This window comes from Arachis ipaensis, chromosome B2 (genome assembly GCF_059453495.1).
Source record: "Arachis ipaensis isolate K30076 ecotype BB chromosome B2, ASM5945349v1, whole genome shotgun sequence".
Classification (NCBI taxonomy): domain Eukaryota; kingdom Viridiplantae; phylum Streptophyta; class Magnoliopsida; order Fabales; family Fabaceae; genus Arachis; species Arachis ipaensis.
In genome coordinates this window covers 25,720,172-25,728,737 of record NC_142437.1, presented here as the reverse complement: position 1 = coordinate 25,728,737, position 8,566 = coordinate 25,720,172, and the positions used below count along the sequence as shown (strand labels likewise).

The following is an 8,566-nucleotide window of genomic DNA, read 5'->3' as shown; positions in this document are numbered from 1 at the left end:
AACGTATTAAAACTGGAGTTAATAGTCAAATAAATTCCTAGAGTTAATAGTCAATTAAATTCCGAAAGATCACCATGTATCAAATTAATTCCAAAATTCATAGATTAGTTCTTGAAAAATATATTCGTACGTGGTGTTAGTCCTCCTGCCATCTCTTGTATTAAGGTTGGTGAATGCCGAGCTGGGCTACATTATTTTCTTTATTAGCACAGAATCAAGCAATCCTCTAAACAGATGACTGTGTCTGTGGCACATAGTTTTAGTTTTGTTAGGACACTGAAAAGAAAAAGGAGTTATTCTTGGACACATGCATAACCAAATCATGTGAAAATTCACATTACATGGCAAAATGATAAACAGCATAAAAAGTTACTGGTCATTCTAAGACTAATGCTGGGTTTTGAAATGCTCCCTACGAACTACATCAGTGCCTATTCATATATCCATTGGGTTCAGCAAAGTTAGCATCTGTCGACCGTCAACACCAAAATATACAGTGCTCTTAACATTCCATTGTTGATTTACTGGAGACGAGAAGAGCTTCGGGTTACTCTCCTTGTACCAGGAACGCCGGGCAAAGATTGGGATTGAGATTCAGCAGATATTCCCACATTTGCATCGCCACTTCTATGAGTTCTACCCCTTTTGCGCGTCATTTCATTACCATGTTGGCTTCCGGTGCGTTCATTTGGCACATTCTCATCACATGATTCAGCCGCTTCATCCCCAACATTCCTATTGGTTCTTTGCCTCATTCTTCTAGAACCAGTTGGTAGTTTGCTTCCTCGAGGTTCATGCCCATCTTCAGTTGCCACGGCTTGCCTGGTTCTTCTAGAACCAGTAGCTTGTTGGATTCCTCGAGGTTTATTCTCATCTTCAGTTGCCACGGCTTGCCTGGTTCTTCTAGAACCAGTGGCTTGTCGGCTTCCTCCGGGTTCATTCTCATCTTCAGTTTCCACAGCTTCTGTCTTGGGTACTGTATATGGCCATGAGGTACCACAACTTGGGCAAACTTTTTCCACCTAAACATGAATTAGTGGTAAAGATAAAACAAAAAATATTCAATTTATAAACAAAATGAATTTAAAAAAAAAAAGGAACATTATAAACTTGCAACAAGAAAATAATACCTTTCTTCGGGAAAAAAGTTGCTTGAGGCAGTAGTGATGAATTCTTACTGTACAATTTTCGTTTCGGCATAACTCGGCCTGTCATATTAACTAATGAATAATCAGACGCAAAAGAGAAACAATATGTGTTGCAAGTATTATTGATGCTAAATATATAATTCAAATTTTCCATTTCTATTTTTTTTCCCCCACAATTCTACTACATAACATGTCTAGCTACTATTGTCTTGGATCTTATCAGTGGTTCAAACAGGATGGATCAGAAGTATATATCTCCGTATTGGTAATACAATTCAGACAGCATCACCATGTAGAAGAAATTATAACTGTATAACTCAACTTGCCCAAACGGTACTCAAATAGTTTTCAACAATAAAATAAGCACACAACACTTATCAATTTAATGAACCACTTGATTGTTTCTAACCAAATTATAATTTTATCAAGATTTCTTCTTTTGGAATTCCCACTTAAAATTTACAATGCATAGATTCCAGAAAAAGGATAAGCAGAAAGTCAAATGCCAATGCAACACAATCAAAACCAATGACAGAAAAAGAAGAAACTGTCACAAAGTAACAGGATAACCTTTACACCAGCTTCGTTGCAAACTTGACATGATGGAATGTCATTATTCCGAAACCAACTGCGAAGATCAAGAAATGACTTCACTCCAAGTTTGATATGACCATCTTCGGTCACATGAAGCCACCTATCCCTCACAAGGTCATCTAGTGTCTTTTCCTTCTGAATTTTTGTGAAAGTTTTCAATGGATGAGGGATATTGGATTGGCTTCCTTGGGATTGTGGATCTATCGCAATCGAAACCTATAGAAAGACAACTTAATGTTATCACCATAGTCAACATTTACAATTAATAGGAAGCTAGTATGTAAACACACTTATATTGATATTCACAGTGAAAAAGTCCTTCAGTACTGAAGCACAAAAGCTTTTAAAAAAATAAACAAAAAAAAAGCTCAGGGAATAGAAGTCCCTTCTACCACAGTACCACTATGCAGTGATGCTAGTGCAAAAATGTGAGACCTTTTTCATAGATTGAATGTTGTAAACTACCCAGGAAGTGGTACAATACAATCTCAGCACACAAACTCCGTTATCTGAAAAATTTTTATGCTAGGAAGTGCACACAGAATTAGTATTGAAAAATGAAGGATCCCTCACTGAAAAACTAGTTCTTTGCAGTTGCGTTCAAATAAGATATACTAAGTTTTATGTCTTGGCCTCTTGGGACTAGCGTGTAAATTGTTGTGACGGAGGTAGCCTCAGTTATTAGATGTTCAATAATCACCATGTTGTGGCATCTATGGTGGCTTGAAATCCTTCACGACAAAAATAATTTCAGCCACAAAAGAACTAGAAACAGTGAGACTAACAATTATCTAGAGGACAAAGGTACATCATTAATGATGCTATGAAAAGTAAGTTACTGGCAGTGAATCACGACAAAAAGACTTGCTATCAAATAACCTATTTTGTTACATTCCATTAAGACTATATTGCTATTGTAGGGTTTAGTGAAAAGTCAAATAAAGAAACCAGAAAACTTGATGGCCTTCAATGTTTAGACAAGTCAAAAGATATGGCACAGAAACAAGTTCATCAAAGGCTCTAATAGAGGAAGGAGTTTGAATTGTGTTATTTGATCTATAAAGAATATGTTATGTTCTTTATGATAGGACGGCAAGATATGCCCAATTTCATAGAGGTGCCACAAAATGATTTACAAATAATAATAGGATTGTAACAAGGTCATTTTTTATCTAAACCATTTTAGCTTCGTGTTGGATTGTCCACATCAAAGAGCTAGTGCCTCAGTTAATGCATGCATTTAGTTAATGTGATAGGCCTAGTTGATGCAGGGAGAGAATGGTGAAATAAATTCAAGTGTGTTAATTGAGAGAGGCTTCACAGTCAAGTAAAGCATGACAATGAAAGTGGAGTCGAATTAGTGGGATGAGACCGAACAATATTTGAAAGATGAAAATTGGGGATAATGTCCTACAATTTGTTAACTGTATTCTCACTATCCAATTTAATGATAAATTAGTGATGTTTATCATTGATTGATCATGTTCAGATTGAGCTACATGTAGGAAAGGAAGAAAAAAAGATGACAAGGGATGATTAATATGAAAATATATTGGTGCGAATATTCTCATGTGATGAGACGTTGATACAAAATGCAAAGGTCCAATCGCTATTTATAATAAGTATATAACCTGCGAGAATCATAGCTCTAACACAAAAAGAGAACCAAAAATAACAAAGACAGACCAAAAACGAAATGTAATAGAAGACAAGCAACAAGAAAAATATTGGGTAGCCAAATACAGGAGAAACACTGAAGAAAAAATAGAAGAGGTTCAATTTGTATGAAACTCTAGCATAATAGTCACATAAACCACAAAAGATAGCACCACTCTTATACCATATTCAGATTATGGACTTTAGGCAGTAACGGAAAAATAGAAGAGAGCATTAAGACTATCAGTAGTATAAAAATATATAGGTGTGGTATTCTTGAGTATGTTGTGCTATGATACAAAAACAAAAAACAAAGCACTATTCCCTATTTATAATAATATTACAAAATCAAATCTTATTTAGATGAAGAAACAAATCTGAAGTATAAGGAAATATAAACATGAATCCTAAGAGATAAACTGATAATGTAATATTTTAAGATGATATGAGACATTATGTGATACTATAAGATACAGTATAGACATTTCTAAATTTCCAACATATTTGTACCTCTCAAGCATTTACAGCTATAAATGTAAACAGATCCAATTTTTTATGAGCAAAAAGTGTAGGTGTCTATTTGTAACCTGACTGTCCAAACGAAGATTCAGAGCATCAATGCTAGATACAACACCACTTGCCATGGCATCTTGTGCTATCACTTCAATCTGTTGTTTGTCATTGAATAGCAAAATAACAATTATCTCCATTAATTTACCAAAATAAATAAATAAATAATATTCATATCACTCTCCCATCTCTCTTCTCAGTATTCAACCGATATGGTTCATACATCAAGTGAGAGGTCTGAATCAAATTAGTTATTATTAAATCCTTACCTTTGGATCTAGAAGGTCCCTGAATTCAAGGATTTAGTAACCAATGAGGATACAAAGGAAAATTTCTAGGATGGTGTAAGGTATTTGCAGTTTCTGGATGCTATAAAGGAAATTTTCTAGCTAATTTCTTACTTCTACGATCTCACACAAAGACATCCTGTTTATGATACATTATATATAATATATGATTTGATTACCCCACTACTCCATGTGACCATGTCTAACAAAAGCAACCTAGACTCGGACATATTTCAATCCTTAATCATTAGATTTCAATCTTTCCCACATATATCAATCCTAAACACATACATATTACTCTCACTTCAAATGAATTACACACTGTACCAATGATTTTTGATATTCACACAAGTGCTACACACAAATATTCAACATCTCATGCACAGATATTTATAGAACCTAGTACTTGTTCTACATAGCACACACAAATAGAGATTAGAGAAACACTTGCAAGTACAGCTAAACTTACAAGAGCCTTATAAAAAGCAATTTCAGGAATTGTATACTTCGTTCCAAGCTTTGATTGTTCGTCAGAGACTGTATTGACCACGCCATAATAGATTTGGCCATCATATTGATCTATGCAGGCACGCAACTCAAAATTAACATAAGTAAGTTCCCTGTTTATCTTCAGAATAAACTCATCAAATAGCTTCCGATCAGTGCCTACACCAAGGTAATTTCCATCAAGGTCATGACAAAAAAAAAAAAAAAAGTTAACAAATACACATTAAATGCAAATATTCCAAACTACAAATCAAAAAATGAAAAATTTAATCACAAGATGAACCCTTTCCAGTTGGAAGATACAAAACCATTTCAGCCCTTTTTTTCCCATCTACTTGAGCTTTTGGTGAGAGATTATTCATGATAACCTACCAAAGGCTCTATGATCAAGAAGTCTAAAGTTTGATTCTTGATCTCTCATTCTTCTAAATAGAAGTTAAATTTCAGCATGAATTGTCCACACTCTAGCCAAACAGAAACTCTAATTTGAGTGCACGTTAGATAATAGATATAAAACATTCATGCCTTTACCCAACACTTGAGCTTTTGATAGAGATGGTTCGTTGCAGTCATTATTTAAAAACTCTCAAACTTCATTCTTAGTGTTCATCATACCACACTAGACTGGGGTCATAATAAGTTTAGAACTAAACTTCAAAAACCATGTTTGATTTATACAATATCCTCCCCCCCCCCCCTCCTTTTTTTTTACATATAAAGATTAAGCATTAACCATGCCAAAATACAGAAAGCTTAAAATTTGGATGTCAAAACCTACAAACTTCAATGTAAACTGTAAAATTTTAAATGATAATAAAGAATAGAAAAAGCAATATAACTGTTCAACTAGAGACTCAAATTAACAATGGATACATATGAAAAGATGCAAAGAAGGAGGGGGGGGGGGGGGGGGACAAAACCTGGGCTTTTCTTAGTGAGTTCCTTGAACATTGAGTGCAAATCGTTCTCTTTGAGTGGACCTCGTGACAACAAAGCTTGAATTACGGCATGGTGACTCCAGCTTAACCCACCTGACATCTTTTCTCAATGGTGAGTATATGTCTACAGCTGTCCAATTTTTCTTAATGTAGATCTGCGAAATTTCAGATTTATCAATGAAAGTTACTAATCATGCATGCTAAAACTTAAAAGGCTACAATTGCAAGAACAATTCAACTAAATAAAAGAACAATTCCTTAATTTCAGGAATTGCAAAACCCCAATTTCTGAACCACTGCACCATACTCAGTAATCCAGCTTAAAGGTGATGTTAGTCAAATAAAACCAACTTTTTAAAGTCCAAATGGTTTTATTGTAGGCACTTATATGGCCATCAACTTCTCCTTCAAGTGGTAACTTCATACTCTACAAATTAAAGAAGCTGTGTTGGCCAAGAAGCCATAAGAATGAAAAGAGCATCGATGCCTTAGTCTCCTCCTTGAAATTATGTCCTGCCTTGGAGCAACTTTCTTTTACGGTAGGTTAATTAATTAATTAATTAATCGTATCATACTATTGCTTTTTTGCAGTATCTCTCAACTAATTAACTGATATATGTTCATCACTATTTTGGATGCATATTGATCCTAAGAGCTATTCATATTGGGGTTCAAGGACAAAGTTTTCATACTTAAAGTAAGCAACTAAGTACAGGGAACTGCAGCAACTAAGGCTGATAAGGTTAACGGGATTGACAAATAGAGTGGAGGAAATAACAGTAGTAAAAAGATTAATTGGACTAGTAGTCATGAAGGGAAAAATTACAAAGATAGAGACATTAGATGGGACTTACCTAGATTAGGCCAGAGGTGTATATGGGCCGGGTGAAACCGGGTTTGTCCTAACCCAGACCCGGCCCTAAATATGTACCGGGCCTATTTTTTAGACCCTAACCTGGTCCGAGACCCGATGAAACCTAAACACTTTCTGGCCACAATTATACCAGGTGAAAACCGGGCCTTTAATAATTCTTTATAGATTTTACTACGAATTCAAACTCAGTGTATGCCTTTTATCAAGCAGAGCATTCTTTAATCTTCACGGGGTAAAAGTTCCCCAAGTATGCCAATATGAAGCCAATCCCTACATAGATCTAATCGAAATTGATTGTGGAAGTGGAACCACTACTGATATTTCAAGTCCAAATACATTGATAATTAGAAACATATCAGGAAGTAGAAATTCATAATGGAAACTTCACCAAGCAACCTAAATCAATTTTCTCCTTCAGGAAAATATAAAAATAAAAATAGAAAGAACCGGTACACCGTATATAAGCTTTGATATTCTTTTTCCAAGAGTTGATATAAGCAAGGTTATCAAACTCGCAAGTATAAGTAAACTCGTGAAACTGACCTAGACTCGACTCATAGACTCGTGCAAGTTTACCTATTATGATTTTTTTTAAAAAAATATATATATCATATATAATATATATTTACTCAAATATAGGCATTCAAAATTAACAATTTCAACCTCAAAACACATAATAAATTAAAATAGTACTACAATTATAACAAGTACTAGAACACACAGTAACACTGTAGTTTACTAAATCTGCAACTGCAATAACTTTTCAGTGACATAAATCAACATCATTCTCCAACAGAACTAAAATAAATTCAACTTTTTCCCCCTTACAAATTACAATTATGAAAAAATGAATTAACAATTATCGGAATTCAGACATGCAGAGTTCAGACTATCACAGAACAACTAAAAAATTTAAGTCAGTAACAACTAACAACTAAAAAATGCAGTAAGTCAGTAACAAACTCAAGTAACAACTATGAAATTGTTTTTAAAAACCATACCTGAATGGAGCAGAGAAGCAGCGCAGTTGTGCAGGCAGGGAAGCTGCGCAGTCGTGCAGGGACGTCCGGACGTGTGCCGATGTGCACGAACGAACGACAGCAGCGCGGCGAACGGCAGAGATTCGACGTGCATCAAAGCAGAACAGAGAGCGAGACTGCGAAAGTAAGGAGAAGCAAAGCAGAGAGTAGAGAGCGACGTGCGGCTGTGCGCGAAGCCGAGCAGATGAAGGAGAACGCAGGCGACCGGCGGAGAACGGCGACGAACGGCAGACGACAGAGGTCAGAACACTGAGAGAGTGAGAGTGAGAGTGAGAGTGAGAGAAAGGTGTGACCGAGCCAATTAGGGTAAGTGGGTAACGTTAATCTCTCTTTTTTTCCTTTTTTTTTTGGGCCAAAACGACCTCGTTTTTAGCCAAGACGTGCCTCCAATGCAAACTCAAGGCTGAAAGTCGCAATTTTGGTCGAGTTTAAGCAAGTCCATCGGAGTCTGTCTGAATTTATTCAAAAAACGAATATGTGTCCAAGTTTACGAATTGATTGGCGAGTTTAACAACAATAAATAGAAAAACAAACCAATTTGGGTTGGTTGAGTGGTCAGCTTACTCGTTTAAGTAAGTGTCGAGGTTTGAATCCTACCTTGTGCATGCAACAACCCATTAACCAGCGGCAAACCCTTAAATGGAGCTCAGATCAGATCCGCGGCGAATGAAAATCTGGTCCGACTCCGAATATTTTAAAGGCTAATTTGATGTGATTTTACCGGGTCTACGATCGAATAAGAGTCTCAAAAATAGACCCGGTCATTATTTCGGGTCGGGTCCGGGCCATAGCTCGAGTCACCCGAACTCGACCTGGTGGCTCGATCATCATACATAATTAATATTTGGCAACTACTCCAATGAAGATGCCAAAAATATCTTTTCATGATAATTCTTGTTTAAAAAGTGTAATTTATTTGTTTAGCAACACTTTAAATAAAGGTAACACTAAG

The 8,566-nt window shown here is 35.7% G+C and overlaps 1 protein-coding gene across 1 annotated transcript; it reads right to left on the bottom strand.

Annotated features, from left to right (window-relative positions):
• Positions 1–299: 299 nt before the first annotated feature.
• On the bottom strand, positions 300–7,965 carry EMB1379 (embryo defective 1379). Its single transcript, XM_088505192.1, has 7 exons — positions 7,576–7,965; positions 5,683–5,855; positions 4,725–4,921; positions 3,986–4,066; positions 1,719–1,958; positions 1,131–1,208; positions 300–1,022 (listed from the first exon to the last, which is right to left on the bottom strand). The coding sequence occupies exons 2-7, from the start codon at positions 5,798–5,800 to the stop codon at positions 522–524; spliced, it is 1,215 nt and encodes a 404-aa protein (XP_088361318.1). The 5' UTR covers positions 5,801–5,855; positions 7,576–7,965; the 3' UTR covers positions 300–521.
• Between the last annotated feature and the right edge of the window lie 601 nt (positions 7,966–8,566).

Coding starts and splice junctions, on each gene's coding strand:
- EMB1379 (XM_088505192.1), bottom strand. CDS start 5,800: ATGTCAGGTGGGTTAAGCTGGAGTCACCATGCCGTAATTCAAGCTTTG. Junction 4,922..5,682: donor ACTCACTAAGAAAAGCCCAG/GTTTTGTCCCCC, acceptor ACCTTGGTGTAG/GCACTGATCGGAAGCTATTT. Junction 1,209..1,718: donor GCAACGAAGCTGGTGTAAAG/GTTATCCTGTTA, acceptor TTAATATGACAG/GCCGAGTTATGCCGAAACGA.